Source organism: Hylobates moloch, unplaced genomic scaffold, assembly GCF_009828535.3.
Source record: "Hylobates moloch isolate HMO894 unplaced genomic scaffold, HMol_V3 SCAFFOLD_15, whole genome shotgun sequence".
Lineage (NCBI taxonomy): Eukaryota > Metazoa > Chordata > Mammalia > Primates > Hylobatidae > Hylobates > Hylobates moloch.
The window spans coordinates 4,834,163-4,853,174 of record NW_026652290.1 but is presented as its reverse complement, the minus strand read 5'-3'; the positions used below and the strand labels follow the sequence as shown (position 1 = coordinate 4,853,174).

The following is a 19,012-nucleotide window of genomic DNA, read 5'->3' as shown; positions in this document are numbered from 1 at the left end:
AAAAAAAAAAAAAAAAAAAAAAAAAAAAAAAAAGGCAGACTTTATGTCAAAAAGAGTGAAACGAGACCAAGAAGGTCACTATATAATGATGAAAGGATCAACTCAGCAAGAGGATTTAACAATTCTACATATCTATGCACCCAGCACCGGAGCACCCAGGTATATAAAGCAAACAGTAGTAGACCTAAAGGAAGAGAGAGACCCCAATACAGTAACAGGGATTTCAACACCCTACTCTCAGCATTGGACAGATCATCTAGACGGAAAATCAACAAAGAAACATTGGAGTTAAACTGCACTTTAGACCACAGGGACCAACAGACAGCTGCAGAACACTTTATCCAACAGCTGCAGAAAGAATGCAGAAAATAAGAAAACATAGTTAATGCACAAACCTCTAGCTCTGTTCCCAATGCACAGTGAGAAAGAGGGTCCCATGGGTAAGGGTGACCCATGCCCAGGGGTACATTCTGTAGCACAGGGTTGGGGCAGCGGGAGGAGTGACAGAGGCCTCAGGTCATAAATCAGCACCAAGAAGGAGGAGCTAGGGGTGCCCTTTAGGAGCCTGTGACCTGATTCACCTCTTAAAGCTTCTGTCCTACCCAGCTTCAGAAGTCCTGCTGCCATGACCTGTTCTGCCCCTTTCTGATGGACTGGCACCTTCTGGGGCTAGACTCTGGGGCTGGAAGGAGCAATAACTTGGAATGAGGGCCCCCGTGTGCCCTGCATTGCCCTTTGCTGATCCCGGCCCCACAGTGGCCGGCAGGTGAGCAGGGCAGGTGCAGTGCGGGAAGGCCCTGGACTGAGGCCCCGTGCTGACACCCCACCAGGCTTGCAGGCTATGACAGGCCGCCAGTGGTCGTGTTTTCCAGATCGACTCCTACGAGAAGCTGTACGAGGAGGTGTCCAAGTACGAGAACACCAAGGTGTTCCACGGCTGGCTGCGGTGCGACTGCCGCCCCTTCAAGCAGGCCCTGCTCAGCACGATCCGGCGCTGGGGCTTCATGTTGAAGCAGCACCTGAGCAACCACGTCACCAACAGGTGGGTGTCCACCCGTGTTCTTGGGGAGCCCAAGGAATGTGCAGAGCACCGGAGAGTGGCCCTCCACTTGAGTGGGTGGCATTTGTCAGGTGCCTCCTCCGGAGTAGCAGGGGGTGGAGGCTGGGCTTCAAGGCCAACTGCCCCACCAAGCGTGAGCAGAAAGGTGTCACCGGGCTGCAAGCAAACATTATTCCTCCTCCAACCCCGGTGTACCGAGCACCTGCTCTTTCCGGGTGCCAGATGTGGAGGAAACCTGAAGTCTGGCAGAGAAGGCTGGCACTGAACAAACAGACTGGCAGCCGTGGAATTATAGGCGACCGTCAGGGCCATGATGGGCACAGTGCCAGGAGAGAGCATCGTCTGGCTGAATTCCATCCAGGAGGCTAGTGAAGGCCTCTCTGGGATGTGGCCGTAGCCTGGGACTCGAGGATGGGCTTGAGCTAAGTTGAGCTGAGGCTTGGGGTGCTGTCCGGGCAGGGGCTGAGTGAGCTGGAGGGATCCAAGGTGGGCAGGGGCACTCCCTCCCCAGCTGGGGCCTTCAGTGATGGCCAGTCGACCTCACTGTGGTGGTCCCCCTCTGATGGGGCTCCGTACCATCAAGGGTGGGCCCAAGGGGGACTGGGCCCATCACAAATGGTCCCCTTGTCCCTTAGCCTGGCTGACCTGGAAGCCTTCATGAAAGTTGCCAGAATGGGCTTGACCAAGCCCCTCAAGGAGGGGGACTATGACGGGCTGGTGGAGGTGATGGGGCACCTGATGAAGGTCAAGGAGAGGCAAGCAGCCACCGACAACATGTTCGAGCCCCTGAAGCAAACCATTGAGCTGCTCAAGACCTACGGGGAGGAGATGCCGGAGGAGGTCCACCTGAAGCTGCAGGTATGTGGGGGGTGGGCGTGGCTGCGTCCAGGTGAGCAGGGAGAAGGCTGCGGGAGGCACCACCAAAGGAAGAGCCAGCCCAGCCGCGACCATGGACCAGCCCATCACACACAACCACGGGGGACGCTGCAGGCTGGATCCCCTCTGGACATCGGATTCCCATGGAACAGGGAGGCACAGGGAGGAGGTTTCTGGGGGACAGGAGACCCTGGGGACTGCCTCCACGGTGAGGCCAGTGCTCCCTCCATTCCATTGGTGTTTTGTTGGATTAAAAACGCCTTCACTGTAATCCCAGCACTTTGGGAGGCCAAGGCAGGCAGATTGCCTATGCTCGAGTTTGAGACCAGCCTGAGCAACATGGGTGAAAGCCCGTCTCTACAAAAATACAAAAAATTAGCCAGCCGTGGCTGGCTAGTGTAGTCTCAGCTACTCAGGAGGCTGAGGCAGGAGAATTGCTTGAACCCGGGAGGCAGAGGTTGCAGTGAGCTGAGATTGCGCCACTGCACTCCAGCCTGGGCGGCAGAGAGAGATTCTGTCTCAAAAAAAAAAAAATACAAAATGCCTTTATGTCCCACGTCTCCTCTTGAGTGCCTGGTGGGAGTGCCTGGTGGAGGTGGGTGCCAGGATGGTGGAGAGAGAACAAGGTCAGGGGGACCCTGGGGAGGGATTAGGCAGCTGAAGGGGGTGGGGCTGGCAGCTGCGTTTGCACAGCACTTGACAGCGAATTCAGAGAACTTCGGCTGTCAGCATGGAGGGGTGTGTGCAGGCTGGGCGAGGGTGGAAGGATGGAGAGGGTGTGTCCTAGAGCTGTGACCCAGCCATGTCTAGGTGTGGCCACCGAGGAGACCCCGCTCCCTCCTCTCTTGAGTCTGGCCTGGAGTTTCCTTCTCCTCCCAGCCCGTCCACCTCTCCTCCCTCCCTCTCCCCTTCTCTGTCCAGCCACAGACAGGACCCACTCCCCTGTCTTATGCAACAGCCAGTGCCCAAGACCCCACAGCCCTGGGGGTGACAAGAGGGAGGGGTCCCGGCCTGGGCAACACAGGAAAACCCTGTCTCTACAAAAAAATTTAAAAACTTAGCCAGGTATGGTGGCGCACACCTGTAGTCCCAGCCACTCAGGAGGTGGGAGGATCAGTTGAGCACAGGAAGTCAAGGCTGCAGCGATCTATGATTGTACCACTGAACTCCAGCCTGGCTGACAAAGCCAAGACCCTGTGTCAAAAGAAAAAAAAGGACCGAGCAGGGTCTCAGCGGTCCCACCCCAGGGTGCTCCAAGCCACACACGAGGCAACTGGGGGAGTAAAAATGCAGACAGAAACCATAGAGCTAGCTACTATAGAAGAAATAGAGAAATCTTCACTGTGGGCAAAAAGTTCATGGGCTGGGATTTTTTTTTTTTCTTTAAAATATTTTATGGCCTGGTGTGGTGGCTCATGTCTGTAATTTCAGCAATTTGGGAGGCTGAGGTGGGCAGATTACTTGAGCCAAGGAGTTTGAGTTCAAGACCAGCCTGGGCAACATGGCAAAATCCCAACTCTACTAAAAATTTAAAAATTAGCCAGGCAGATTACTTGAGCCAAGGAGTTCGAGTTCAAGACCAGCCTGGGCAACATGGCAAAATCCCAACTCTACTAAAAATTTAAAAATTAGCCAGGCATGGTGGCAGGCGCCTGCAATCCTAGCTGCTCGGGAGGTTGAGGCACGAGAATCACTTAAACCCAGAAGGCGGAGGTTGCAGTGAGCCAAGATCACACCACTGCACTCCAGCCTCAGCAATAGAGTGAGACTCTGTCTCAAAAATGAATAAATAATAATTATTTACAACTATAGTATTTACCCAAGTGTGGGGAACTTGGGAAATACAAAAATTCATCTGATTGTTGCAGCCATTCTGGAAATGACAACATTACAGACCTGGAGAAGAGCTTCACAGTCCCCGGGGGAAGGACTGTGGTGGAGGGATAGGAAGGGAATTCCTCTGTTGTAATGGACAATCTGTATCTTGATTGTGGCGGCGTTTGCACAAATCTATATGTGGGATAAAATTGCATGGGAGACCACACACACACACACACACACACACACACACACACACACACACACACACAAATGGATTCAGGTTTAAAAACATGAAAGGTGAGTACATTCTTTGGTCTAGTTAACAGAGACACCAATGTCGATGTCCTAGTTGGCCATTAAGGAGGCTGGTTTTTGTTTTTGTTTTTTTTTGAGACAGGGTCCCGCTCCGTCACCCAGGCTGGAGTGCGGTGGTACAATCTTGGCTCACTGTAGCGTCTGCCTTCTGAGTTCAAGTGATCATCCCAGCTCAGCGTCCTGAGTAGCTGGGACTACAGGCCCATGCCATCACTCCCAGCTACAATTTTTTTGTATTTTTTGTAGAGATGGGGGGGAGGGTCTCACTTTGTTGCCCAGGCTGGTCTCGAACTCCTGGGCTCAAGTGATCCTTCCACCTCAGCTTGCCAGAGTGCTGAGATTATAGGTGTGAGCCACCGCGCCGGCCCGTGCACTGTTTTTGCGGCTTCTTACGAGTCTCTAATTATTTCACAATAGAAGGTTTAAGAAAAGAAACGAGAAAGGAGCCCTTCTCTGCCTTTGCTTCCCGCAGGAGCTGCCAGAGCACTGGACAAATACCAAGAAACTGGCCATTCAGGTGAAGCAGAACGTGGCACCACTCCAGGCCAACGAGGTCAGCATCCTGCGGCGGAAGTGCCAGCAATTCGAGGTATTGTACCTGGGGCAGGGCGGCCGGATTTCCGGGGAGCAGCGTGGGGCTCACACAGGGCCCTGCGGCATACAGGGTGAGGCCACCCTTGGGGCAGGTGGCCGCCCCGTGACCCTCTGTACCCTGCACTCTTCTCTCACAGCTCAAGCAGCATGAGTTCAGGGAGAGGTTCAGGCGCGAGGCCCCGTTCTCCTTCAGCGACCCCAACCCCTACAAGTCCCTCAATAAGGTATTTTTACTCAAGGGTGAGGTCAGGGGGTAAGTCTGGGAACCCCACTGCTTTCTCTTCTCAAGTTATTCTTTCAAGTCCAGAAACGTGGTCTCCGCGGGACTGACCTTGGGGCCATACTTGAGTGCTCTTACGTGTATGTGTGCGCATATGTGTGCAAGCACATGCAGGGTGTGTACGTGAACATGCAAACCGAGCAGCCTCCAGAACACAGGGTGTCCCCTCTGTGTCTCGCAGCTCAGAGCATGGCTCCAGGCCCATGGCTCAGGCCCCTTAACACCCTGTGTGACCCACAGTCCCTTAGCCTGGCTCCGCCCCCTATTCCCCACTCTGTTCACATTCAGCAGCTTCCTGTCCCCTGGGTTTAACATTCACCTGCCATCCCTCCCTGCCTCCTGCCTCTCCTGACCCACCACATCGGGCAGCAGCCAGGCTTCACTCCTGTTCCCACTGTCCAAGTTCATGGTCACGTCCAGTGCACAAATTCGCACAGCCCTGGACCTGGCAGCCAACTCAAGCTCAAGCCCAAAAGGCCCTTGTGGGCAGGAGCGTGTGGGGTGCTCAGGGCCCAGGGGTGTCCTTGTCAGTTCCTCTTTGCTCCCAGTACAGTACCCAGGTACTGCTGGGCCGGCCCCACCTGCACCTCCGCCTCACAGGCTCTAGCAAATGTGAACCCCAGGGTCCTCAGGGTTGCCCCCCTCTTCCCCTCCCTGAGCTTTGGCTCTTTGGCCTCCAGCTCCAATCCAACCCTCCCTCATGGCCGTTTCCTCATGTCACATTACTCAAGCCACGATGGAGATGCAGCCACTCTCTCCCTAGGGCCCCGGGCTGGGTTTTCTGGAAAGATGGGGTGAGGGGTGCCCCCTTCCCATCCAAGGGGAGCTGTGGAGTTCCAGCTGGTGACCAGAGCAGGCGGCCCTGCATGTCCCTGTGTGTGCACAAGCTCTGAGCCCACCTTTGCCACAGCCTGCCTGTTACGTGTCCACACAAACACACCCAGTAACACCAGGTGCTACGACAGCCAACTCTTAGTCACGGGATTTGAGAGGACACTGGGGATTTTTCCCCTTTGCTTATCTGAATTCTCATTTTCAAAGCATTACTGAAGTCATTTTTAATATGATAAAAATATAATATGAAAGTTGAAGAAATGCTGGGAAATCAGGAACTCCTAGGAGGAAATGAGGCACTTGTACCATGCCCATTGGGAGTCAGTCCCCACCCTGGGGTGGGTGGAGCTCACCCGCCCTCCCCTGAAGGCAGGACCCAGGAGGCCTTGGGGGATGGAGGGCTCTGTCTTCCCTCTGGGTGGGACACTGTTGTATTGACACCTCCTCCCAGAAGTTTTATCAGGGAGGGCACACTGGAGAGACGAGCAGAACGCCGGGGAGTGGGGTGAGGTGCCGCTGAGGGTAGGCAGCCCTACTGACGGCCCCGTCACCGCCCCTAGCAACAGAAGAGCATCTTGGCGATGGAAGGCATCATGGACGCGCTGTCCAAGTCCGGGGGCCTGTTCGAGGTCACCATCCCAGACTACAAGCAGCTCAAGGCCTGCCACCGGGAGGTCCGCCTGCTGAAGGAGCTCTGGGACGTGATTGTCGTGGTGAGTGCAGGGCACGCCACGCGGGTGGGGCCTGGGGTTCTGCACGGAGCTGCCCCCGGCAACAAGAGGGCAGGCTCCAGGCACCGTTTGGTTGTAAGAATGTGACAACAAGGTTTGTGGTGTTGGGTGGAGGCATCCAAAGGGCCCCGAGATTGCGAGGTGGGGTCCCTTCCCTAAAGCAGATATGCTCACCTCTCTCTGTATGTGGGTGGGGGCTCACTTTCACCCGCCCCCTCTCTTTTTTCCCTCCCTTCGTCTTTTTCCTCCTCCTCTTCCTCCTCCTGCCATTCTGTCTCACATCTCACCTGTTTTAAAGAAATTTTTTTAAGTGAGGAATACCGCTTAGTCTGTTCATGGTGCTCTAACAAAACCCCATAAATTGAGTGGCTCATAAACAACAGACATTTTATTCCTCACCGTTCTGGAGGCTGGGAAGTCCACGATCAAGGCAGATGTAATGTCTGGTGAGCACGCACTTTGTGGCTCATAGACAGCACCCTCTCACCGCATCCTCACATAGTGGAAGCGGGGTGGGTGGGGGGTGAGAAATCTCTCCAGGGTCCGTTTTATAAGAGCATGAATCAGGCCGGGTGTGGTGGCTCATGCCTGTAATCCCAGCACTTTGGGAGGCCGAGGCGGGTGGATCACCCGAGGTCAGAAGTTCGAGAACAGCCTGGCCAACATGATGAAACCCTGTCTCTACAAAAAATACGAAAATTAACTGGGCATGGTGGCGTGCATCTGTAATCCCAGCTACTTGGGAAGCTGAGGTAGAAGAATTGCTTGAACCTGGGAGGCAGAGGTTGCAGTGTGCCAAGATCGTGCCACTGCACTCCAGCCTGGGTGACAGAGTGAGACTCCATCTCAAAAAATAAACACATAAATAAGAGTACAAATCACATTCCTGAGGGCCACGCCCCGATGACCTCATCACCTCCCAAAGGCCCTGCCTCCTAATACAAGCTAAGGATTTCAACAGAGGAATTTTGGGGGGAATATTCAGACCATCAGAGGCTCAATCTATGAGAAAGATTTTGTGGTTTCATCTGTATTTCCTACTGACTAATGATGCCAGCATATTTTCTTTTTTATAAAGTATTTTTATTTATTTTTGAGACAAGGTCCTGCTCTGTCGCCCAGGCTGGGGTGCAGTGGCACGATCTCGGCTGACTGCAACCTCTGCCTCCTGGGCTCAAGCAATCCTTCTGCCTCAGCCTCGCAAGTAACTGGGACTACAGGCTCGTGCCCCTACACCTAGCTAATCTTGACACTTCTCTGTAGAGATGGAATCTCGCTGTGTTGCCCAGGCTGGTCTCGAACTTCTGGGCTCAAGCAATCCGTCCATCTCAGCCTTCGAAAGTGCTGGTATTACAGGCGTGTCAGCCGCCAGTATCTTCTCATGGGCTTATCTGACATCCATATATCCTCCTTGGTGAACTGCATATTCATGTCTTTTGTCCATTTTCTAGTTGACTTTTTTTTTTCTAATTGACTTTTTTTAAGTTTTTTTAATCCAGTTATTTATATAAAGTCCCTTGTAAAAATAAAACACAATAAAAACAAACTGAAAAGGAGGGGCAGGGTAAAATTGAAAAAGGAGGCTGGGCACGGTGGCTCACGCCTGTAATCGCAGCACTTTCGGAGGCCAAGGCAGGTGGGTCACCTGAAGCCAGGAGTTCAAGACCAGCCTGGCCAACATGGTGAAACCCCGTCTCTACTAAAAATACAAAAATTAGTTGGGCATGGTGGCAGGTGCGTGTAATCTCAGCTACTTGGGGGGGCGGAGGTTGCAGTGAGCCAAGATCTCGTCATTACACTCCAGCCTGGGGGACAGAGTGAGACTCCGTCTCAAATAAATAGATAAGAAAAAGGAGGCTGGGTGTAGTGGCTCATGCCTATAATCCCAGCACTTTGGGAGGCCGAGGCAGGTGGATCACTTGAGTTCAGGAGTTCAAGACCAGCCTGGGAAACGTAGCAAGACCCCTGTTTCTACTAAAAATATAGAAAATTAGCTGGGCGTGGTGGTGTGCACTTGTGATCCCAGCTACTTAGGAGGCTGAGGCGGGAGGATCACTTGAGCCCAGGAGGTGGAGGCTACAGTGAGCTATGATGGTGCCACTGCACTCCAGCCTGGGCTATAAGAGTGAGACCCTATCTCAAAGAAAAAGGAAAGAAAGGAAGAATTTAATGCTTTTTCTCAGTCTCCTCTTTACCAAAAGAGCTTCTGGCTTTTCCACCACTTTTTCGGCATTATTGTTTTTGCCCTGTCTTTTCTTTTGTCTCTCTTCGATGTCTTTTTTGCATTCTCTGAACTTGGGAATTTCCATGCATGCTCAGCGTTCAGGAAGCGGCCGGCCAGCAGCTCTGGCCTGGGCGCTTGTGGATGAAGTCGGCGTGGGTGTTGCAGACCCAGGCACGGTGGCTGCCTGCGTTGGGCTTCAGCTCCATCATGGGCATGACTTTGGGGCTGGCAGATCTTCAGGGTCTGGTCCCTCCTGATGAAGCCCCTTTCTCCTTGTGCTTCAGGAACTTGACGTTGCCAGTGCCTCCGCCCTTCCATTCCGGAAGATTGTTCCCTGAAACAGATCAGAGTAGTTTCACTCACATTTTAAAAATTCCCTCTTCCTCTTCCTCTAGCATTTTAATTTCTTGCTCAGGAATAGAAACCATTGGCTCATACTGAGGGTCCTGGTTGGACTTGTCTGCATTCTCAGTGGAGGTATTGTGGTTCTCGTGAGCGTCCTCGGTAGCCGCCATGGTGGCCATGGCTCAGCTCAGCTGGGCTGGGTTCTCCACGGCCACTGCAAGCTCCTTCCCTCTGCAGCCAGCACCTTCGTCCTGCCTGGCAACCAAAACTAAGTTTTTTACTGTTAAATTTTGAGCGTTCTTTATATGTTCTAGAATCTAGCTATTTGTCAGGCTATGGTTTGCAAGTAATTTCTCCTAGTCTGTTACTTGTCTTTTTGTTCGCTTAACAGGGTGTTTCACCGAGCAAGAGTTTTAGTATAATTTTGGTTTTTTTGAGACGGAGTCTCTCTCTGTCGCCCAGGCTGGAGTACAGTGGCACCATCTCAACTCACTGCAACCTCTGTCTCCTGGGTTCAAGGATTCTCTTGCCTCAGCCTCCTGAGCAGCTGGGATTACAGGCGTGCACCACCACACTTGGCTAATTTTTGTATTTTTAGGAGAGAAGGGGTTTCATCATGTTGACCAGGCTGGTCTCCAATTCCTGAGCCCAGGCAATCCGCCCACTTTGGCCTCCCAAAGTGCTAGGATTACAGGCGTGAGCCACCATGCCCAGCCAGTTTTAGTATAATCTTTAATTAAATCTTTAAAGTTTTTAATATGAAACTTGGATATAATCCATTTTATCAATTTTTCCTTTCATAGATTATGAACTCTTTTCCTAGATCCTAAAGATTTTCTCCTATGCTTTTATTTTATAGTTTTCTGCTTTCTGTTTGTCTATGAGCCATTTTGAGTTAATTTTTGTATAAGGAGTGAGGTTTATTGGGTTAAGGTTCACTTACTATTTTTGTTTGTTTGTTTATGGATGTCTAACTGCTCTAGCACTGTTTGTAGACAAGTCGGTCCCTCCATTAAACTTTTTTTTTTTTTTTTTTAAAGATGGAGTCTCGCTCTTGTCACCCAGGCTGGAATGCTGTGGTGCGACCTCAGCTCACTGCAACCTCTACCTCCCGGGTTCAAGCGATTCTCCTGCCTCAGCCTCCTGAGTAGCTGGGCTTACAGGCACCCACCACTACGCCCAGCTAATTTTTGTATTTTTAGTAGGGATGGGGTTTTGCCATTTTGGCCAGGCTGGTCTTGAACTCCTGACCTCAAGCGATCCACCCACCTCGGCCTCCCAAAGTGCTGGGATTACAGGCGTGAGCCACAGCGCCTGGCCCCGCTCAATTTAATTTATTTTGCTTCTTTGTCAAAAGTCCGTTGGGCACCTTAGACTGCTGCTGTTGATGGGTTCTGTGCTCTGTTCCGTTGGTCTCTGTGTCTATCCCTCCATGATACTGCACAGCCTTGATTCCTAGAGCAATCTAGTAAGGTTTGTTATCAGAGCAATTCCTCCCACTGTATCCTTTTTTGTCAAGATTGGTTTGCTCTTCTAGGACTTGTACTTTTCCATATACGTTTTAGAATAAGCTTGCTATGCTTTCAAAAAAAAAAAAAAACCTTATTGGGGTTTTTATAGGAATTGCATTAAAACTATTAATTTGTGGAGAACTGACATGTTGACTCTGTCTCTCAGTCCATAACTTAGTGTATCTCTCCATTTATTTGACTCTTCTTTGATTTTTTTGTGATTTCATTTTGTTACAGCATTTAAGATCCTACACATGTTTTGTTACATTTATACCTCATATGTCTTTCCTTTTCTTTTTAGAAGTGATTGTATTAATAAGTGGCATTGCGTCTTAAATTTTGGTTTGCGCGTTTGGGTATTTACAACTGTGAATAATTTTTGTGTGTTTGTTTTCATCTTGTGACCTTGCTAAACTCACTAGTTCTAGGATGGCTTTTTTAGACGCCTTAGGGATTTTGTACATAGACAATAATGTCATCTGCAAATAGGAACGGTTTTATTTTTCCTTTCCATTCTGTATGTCTTTTACTTCTCTTTCTTGCCTTATTGCAGTGGCCTGAACTTCCAGTACTCTGTTGAATAAGAGTGGTAAGTTCACACATCCTTGCATGGTTCCCAATCTAAGAGGAAAACCACTTTGCCATTATGTATATTAGCTGTAAGTTTTCAAATTGAGGAAATTCTATTCCTTTTTTTTTTTTTTTTTAGAGTATTCTTCATGAACAGGTGTTAGATCTTGTCAAATTTTTTTGTGTCTGCTGGTGTGATTGATTTTTGTTTAGTCTGCTAAGATAGTGGATTACATTGACTTTTTTTTTCTTGAAACAGAGTTTCGTTCTATCGCCCAGGCCTGGAGTGCAGTGGTGTGATTTTGGCTCACTGCAACCTCTGCCTCTCAGGTTCAAGCGATTCTCCCACCTCAGCCTCCTGAGTAGCTGGGATTACAGGCACCCACCACCACACCCAGCTAATTTTTTGTATGTTTAATAGTGACGGGGTTTCACCATGTTGGTCAGGCTGGTCTTGAACTCCTGACCTCAGGCGATCCACCCGCCTTGGCCTCCCAAAGTGCTGGGATTACAGGTGTGAGCCACCGTGCCCGGCCATTTGCATGAGATTTTTAGTTACAAATTCAATTTCTTTAATGGCCACATAGGCTTGTTCATGTTGGTCTGTTTCAAACTTGTGAAAATCTTGGTAGTGAATTTGGGTAGCTTGTGGTTTTTGAGGAATTGGTTTATTTCTTCTAAATTGTTTAATTCAAGCAAGCATAAAGTTGCTTATCCTAGTTCCATACTATCCTCTAAATGGCTGCAAGCTCTGCAGTGGTATCTTCTATTTCATTCCTAGTATTGGTGACTTACGTCTTCACTCTTTTCATCTTTGTTGGTCATAATAGAGGTTTATAAACTTCACTGATTTTTCAAAGAACCAGATTTTTGTTTAATTTTTGTGTTGTTTTATTTTAAATTTCATCAGTTTCTGACCTTTATTATTTTGTTCCTTCCTTTGCTTTGGGTTTATTTTGCTCATTTTCTAGTTTATTGAGGTAGAAACTTAGATTATTGATTTGAGACCTTTTCTCTTTTCTAAAGGAAACACTTAGTGCAATACAATTTCCCTCTCTACATTAGCTGTGCCCCACATATTTTGATATTACATTCAGTTCTGTGTGTTTTTTAATTTCTTTTGAGGCTTCCTCTTTGACCCATGGATGATTTAGAAGTATATTTTACATTTCTTATTTTTTGGAGATGGAGTCTCGCTCTTTCATCCAGGCCAGACTGCAGTGGCGCTATCTTGGCTCACTGCAAGCTCCACCTCCCGGGTTCACGCCATTCTCCTGCCACAGCCTCCCAGGTAGCTGGGACTACAGGTGCCCGCCACCACGCCCGGCTAATTTTTTGTATTTTTAGTAGAGACGGGGTTTCACTGTGGTCTCGATCTCCTGACCTCGTGATCCGCCCGCCTCGGCCTCCCAAAGTGCTGGGATTACAAGCGTGAGCCACCGCGCCCGGCCTATACTTTAAATTTCTAAGTGTTTAGAGATTTTCCTGTTTCCTTTCTATTACTGATTTCTAGTTTGGTTCCATTATGGTCAAAGAACACACTGTATATAACTCTCATTATTTTAAATGTAGTAAGCTTTATTTTATGGATCAGGATACAGTCTGTCTGGGGGAATGTCCCACGGGCGCTTGAACAGAATGCGTATTCTGCTTTTGTTGGGCGGAGTGTTTTATATGTGTCAATTAGATCCTGTCGGTTGGTTGTGTCGTTCTGTCCTTTTATAGTCTTGCTAATTTTCTGTCTAGCAATTCCATAAACTGCTGAGAGTGGGGTGTTGAAATCTCTCCAACTCTAATTATGGATGTGTTTATTTCTCCTTTCAGCTCGATCAGTTTTTGCTTTGTGTATTTCAACGCTCTGTTGCTTGGTGTGTACAGATTTGGGATTATTGTCTTCTTATAGGTTGATCCTTTTCCCCATCATATAATGTTCCTTTTGTCTCTAGGAGTTTTCTTTGCTCTAAAGTTGGCTTTATCTGATACTAGTGTAGCTACCTCTGTTTTTTCTATTGTTTTTGACTAGTATTCATCCTGATAGATCTTTTTCCATTTTTAAATTTTCAAGCTACCTATATTTTTGTATTTGAATTGAGTTTCTTATATACAGCATATGGTTGGGTCATGTTTTTTCATCCACTCTGCCAGTCTCTGGCTTTTAATTGATGTATTTAGACCATTTTGCGTTTAAGATAATTATCATCATGTTACAGCCTATGTCTGCCGTTTTGTTTTCTGTTTGTTCCCTTTGTTTCTTATTCCTCTGACTCTCTTTTATTTTAACATTTTTAGGATCCATCCTGATTTATTTAGAGTGATTCTGAACATAGCGCTTTATATAGTTTTCTTAGTGGCTGTTTGGCAGTCACTGATATCAACACTTTGTCACTTTTGAGTGTAGAAATCTTACTTCCATTTAGATGTCTTTGCCCTCACCTCTGCCCCTCTTAACTATAACATAACTGTTTTTAAGTATTTCCCCATATGAGCAATCTTCCATGGTCTTGTTTGTTGTGATATGTCCAAGGTTTTTCAGTTGTAAGAGAGAGAAGCTGGAAGTAACAGGGCTGCTCCATCTTGTCAGAAATGAAAGAACTAACAACTTTTTAAAGAATGCCAGCAGGCTTTTTGTTTGGGTCAGATGCTAAGACAGCCCTGAGGAAATGGGAATTTGGGTAGGTTGTGGAGGGGTGATATTCAGGGAGAAGAAGAGGCATTTCGGGAGCCTGGGACTTTGCCAAACGAGGGCAGTCTGGATCATGTCTCTGTAGGCTGCTTTGTGGCCTCCCAGGCAGCAGAAACATAAGGACAGGCCAAGTCTTGGTGTGTGAAGGGAGGCTGGACTCCAAGCACGGGGCCTCTTTTTCTCAAGTATTTCTTCTTTTGTGTATGTGCATATGTTGGTTTCTGCCATTCTGTCTCCTCTTCGCTCATCTGTTTTCAAAAATAGTTGAACTCTTTCCTCTTTTACTTTTTTGAATGAACTTTTTTCAAATCCGGCCTGGTGTGGTGGCTCACACCTGTAATCCCAGCACTTTGGGAGGCCAAGGTGGGTGGATCACTTGAGGCAGGGGAGTTTGAGACCAGCCTGGCCAACATGGTGAAACCCCATCTCTACTAAAAATATAAAAATTAGCTGGGTGTGGTGACATGTGCCTGTAGTCCCAGCTACTGGGGAGGCTGAGGCAGGAGGATCACTTGAACCCAGGAGGTGGAGGTTGCAGTGAGCTGAGATCACGTCACTGTACTCCAGCCTGGGAGACAGAGTGAGTGAGACTCTGTCTCAAAAACAAAAGAATCATTTGTCAAATCTTCCTCCCCTCCAAAAGGAAGCTATTATGGCTTTAAATGGAATTGAATTAACTCATTTGAGGAAAATTAATCTCTTGGCAGTATTCCATGTTCACATACAACAGCATGCTCTGTCTCTTATTTAATTTTTAAAATACATTATAGTAAATGTCTTCATGCTGACCATACTGAGTCTACATATTTCTTACACAGGGAGAGAAACATATTTGGAGTCACAGGCTTTATTACAGCCAGGACTTAACAGAAGCTACAGATTGAAGGCTTCTTGATACTTTTTCAACAATTAACTGATGTTGAGTCTCTCTCTGAGACGGATCTCCCTCAGCGGCCTCCCCAGCTGGGGTCATGACCTGCTATCCGCCTGTTACTACTGTCTCCGGATTCAATAGAGGTGGGTTCTCGGTCAGGATCCACCTGCCTTGGCCTCCCGAAGTGCTGGGATTGCAGACGTGAGCCGCCGCACCCGGCCTCAAGTTTCTTTTACATGAGTGGCATTACAGAACATAGCGGGCATCTGAGAGAATGGGATATACGCTTTCCCATGACAAAAAATTGTTTGCGTAGACAGGAGAATAAAGTCCACATTTCCCAGGAGATGACAGCATTTGCAGTCAGGATAATTCAAGAAAAACTATCCAAAACACACTAGCCAAGACATTTTATGATAATAGGATGCAGGGTAATCTCGAACCTGCCAGAAAAAGCCATCAACTCCTATGTAGATTAAGGTTTCAAATCATCCTATCTTCAAGGCAAACATCTTGTCAACACTCCTAGTTTTTACTTTCTCAAGCACAGATGTTTCTCAAGTCCAGAGCTTCTCACTGTAAGTGCCCGTGTCAACAATCTCTCATCCCCTCAATGACTAGCAGTTTCCAGCTTCACAGCCATTTTCATGTTTATACTGTTGGTGGGGTTATTCCTGGGTAGTTTGTATATTTTGTTTCATACTGTTGTGAATGAAGTTTCTTCTGTCAGCTTTTTATCAGTCAGTGGAAGCTGGGTTACTGTGCAGTAACAACCCCACACATCTCTCTGTACTGAACAAAAGTGTATTTCTCATTCATGCAAAGTGCATGCTGTAGTTCCAAGCAGTTGTTTCCTGGGAAGCTACCTGCCAAGGACTGGTTCCACAGTGCAGGCTGTGTTTCAGCGATGCCCCTTCATGATTGCCAAGGCAGGCAAGGGGAACGCCAAGCTGGGTATTGTCAGGCATCACTCACCTTTCATTGGCCAAGACAAGCTACGTGGACATACTGAGAAGTGAGGGAAAACTGGGTCCTGGCCAGCAACAGCAGGGCCCTAACACAGGCTTTTGCTAAAATGCCTTTTAACTGCTAACTTTTATTTTTATGTATTTATTTTTGAGACGGAGTCTCACTCTGTCACCCAGGCTGAAGTGCAGTGGCATGATCTCGGCTCACTGCAGCCCTCGTTTCCCAGAATCAAGTGATTCTCCTGTCTCAGCCTCCCAAGTAGCTGAGATTACAGGTGTGCACCACCACACCCAGCTAATTTTTGTATTTTTGGTACAGACAAGGTTTCACCATGTTGGTCAGGCTGGTCTCGAACTCCTGACCTCAAGGAATCTGCTCACCTCGGCCTCCCAAAGTACTGGGGTTGTAGATGTGAGCCACCGTGCCCGGCCAACTGTTAACTTTTAAATCTTACCTTTTGTGATGCCACGGTTGTTTTTTCTTGTATCTAATCACTTTATTGATTTCGGGTATTAGTTCTAAATGTTCCTCGCTGGGCTTTGCTCCCTGTGAGGAAGTGCAGAAAGGTAAGAGGGTTGTCTTCCTGAACCCTCCCTGACAAGAGTGGAAGGAGAAACGGGATGTTTTTGTTTCAGGTAAACACCAGCATCGAGGACTGGAAGATCACCAAGTGGGAAGATATCAACGTTGAGCAGATGGACATAGATTGTAAGAAGTTTGCCAAGGACGTGAGGTCTTTGGACAAGGAGACGAAAACCTGGGATGCCTTCGTGGGGCTCGACAACACCGTGAAAAACATGATCACATGCCTGCGTGCCGTCAGCGAGCTGCAGAACCCTGCCATTCGGGAACGCCACTGGCAGCAGCTCATGCAGGCCACCCAGGTACCACGTGCCATGGCGGGTGGAGGGGACCGCCCCTGGCGGCCAGCCCTGCTGCAGGATGGGCTGGCCTGCGCTGCCTAGCCAAGGTGTTCAGGACCCGATGCTGGTAAAGCCGATGTGGGCAGGGCTGGCTTCGTGCACAAGTGACCTGTGCAGTCACACAGGGCTCCGTGCTGGTTGGGGGTGGTGGGTGGTGGGGCAGGCTCCGTTTACCATCTCAACTTCACCACCTCACCATCTCAAAATTCTTAGTAATTTTCTTTTCTTTTTTTTTTTTTTTTTGAGACGAAGTCTTGTTCTGTCACCAGGCTGGAATGCAGTGGCGCGATCTTGGCTCACTGCAACCTCCGCCTCCCAGGTTCAAATGATTCTTCTGCCTCAGCCTCCCAAGTAGCTGGGACCACAGGCGCCCACCACCACACCCAGCTAATTTTTGTGTTTTTAGTAGAGACGGGGTTTCACCATATTGGCCAGGCTGGTCTCAAACTCCTGACCTCGTGATCCACCCACCTCAGCCTCTCAAATTGCTGGGATTCCAGGCATGAGCCACCGTGCCAGCCAATTCTTAGTAATTTTTGAACAGGAGTTCCCGCATTCCATTTTGCACTGGGCCCTGCAAATTAGGTAGGCAGTTCCGGTTGTAGAATGCATGTTCATAAGGCTCAGGAAGTTTGGGGCAAATGAACAGCTTCACTGGGGTCCTCATGATCCCAGGAACTCAGAATCCTTAGCACCTGAATCTTTCCAGGAATATCCCGCAGTACTGCCAGGCACTGGCCTTGACACCTCCAGAAGTCTAACAGGAACACTCCCCTCCCTCAGCCAACACTGAACAAAATGACTTTAAGCAGCTACTCTGCAGAGGCCCCACCTAGCTGCAAAGGATACAGAGAGAAAGGAGACATGGCCCCTGCTCTCCAGGAAGCAAAGAAATAATAGTACTGGCAATTGCAGCAGAGGAAAAAAATTATTTTTCCATCTGTCCATCTTAGGTTCCCTGACTGGGACTCCTGTAAATTAGACTGATGAGAGACAGATTAATTAGAGGAAAGCCAGGCACGGTGGCTCATGCCTGTAATCCCAGCACCTTGGGAGGCCGAGGTGGATCACTTGAGGCCAGGAGTTTGAGACCAGCCTGGCCAACATGGCAAAACCCCATCCCTACTAAAAATACAAAAATCAGCCGAGCATGGTAGCGCACACCTGTAGTCCCAGCTACTTGAGTGGCTGAGGCAGGAGAATCACTTGAACCTGGGAGTTGGAGGTTGCAGTGAGCCGAGATCATGCCACTGCACTCTAGCCTGGGTGGCGACAGAGTGAAACTGTGTCTCTAACAAAATAGGAAAAGACCAGGAAAGAGAAGGGGAGTCTCTACAGAATGTTGATTTCCCCTACAAGAGACAGCTTTGCAGGACTATTTTAAACTATGTCAAAGAAAGATATTTTGGGGTAAAATACTGTAATGTCTTTCAGGGCCTGCTGTCTGTCATGTGATGTATCACGTTGCTATAAACATTCTGTTAGGTCAGTCTGAGGATCTCTGTTGATGTTAATGCTGGTCAGCTGTGCCTGAATCCCAAAGGGAGGGGGGTATAATGAGGCCTGTTCCCCAACCCCTTTCCCCTCATGGCCTGAACTCGTTTTTCAGGTTTACTTTGGAATGCCCCTAGCAGAGAGGGGGTTATTCAATTTGTTCGGGGCCTTGGGATTTTATTTTTGCTTTACAGCAGGATGAGGTGAGCTTCAGTAAGGTGCATTGTGTAGATTCTTCCCCTTCCTCTGGGCTGATAAGGGGCTAAAGCTGTCTCCATCAATTTTTTTTGTTTTTGAGATGGAGTCTCGCTCTGTCGCCCAGGCTGCAGTGCAGTGGCATGATCTCGGCTCACTGAAACCTCCACCTCCCAGGTTCAAGTGATTCTCCTGATTCAGCCTCCCGAGTAGTTGGGATTATAGGCACAGGCCACCATGCCTGGCTAATTTTTTGTGTTTTTAGTAGAGACAGGGTTTCACCTTGGCCAAGCTGGTCTCAAACTCCTGACCTCAGGTGATCTGCCCACCTTGGCCTCCCAAAGTGCTGGGATTACAGGCGTGAGCCACTGTACCTGGCCTCCATTGATTAACTTCTATTGTTCTTGGTAGAGGGGGTGGTGGGACTCCTTGGCAAATTTATTTCCTGCTTGTAGGCAAATAGGGGGAGGGCAGAGAGCTTCTCTTGTATCTGCTTCTTCTCAACTGCCTTCAGCTCAAAATAACCCTTAAGCCAAAGTGGCATATTTTGGTGGGAAATTCTGCCAACCTTCGTGATCAGGTTTGAATGCCCAGTGCAGGACATATTCATTGATGATCCCGAGACCTAGAGGACGGCGCCACCTTCAAGGGGTGAAAAAGGGAAGGAAAATCTCTGAATGAGTGTGAAATTTGGCTTGGGCCTTGGGAGTAAG

At 48.7% G+C, this 19,012-nt stretch overlaps 1 protein-coding gene across 1 annotated transcript in view; it reads left to right on the top strand.

Annotated features, from left to right (window-relative positions):
• Positions 1-19,012, top strand: part of DNAH17 (dynein axonemal heavy chain 17) — a 149,833-nt gene that overhangs the window by 45,878 nt on the left and 84,943 nt on the right. The window contains exons 18-23 of the mRNA XM_032177998.2: positions 873-1,042; positions 1,696-1,918; positions 4,545-4,661; positions 4,804-4,890; positions 6,341-6,493; positions 16,323-16,571. Of these exons, the coding sequence (XP_032033889.1) occupies positions 873-1,042; positions 1,696-1,918; positions 4,545-4,661; positions 4,804-4,890; positions 6,341-6,493; positions 16,323-16,571 (999 nt within the window). The remainder of the gene's footprint in view (positions 1-872; positions 1,043-1,695; positions 1,919-4,544; positions 4,662-4,803; positions 4,891-6,340; positions 6,494-16,322; positions 16,572-19,012) is intronic.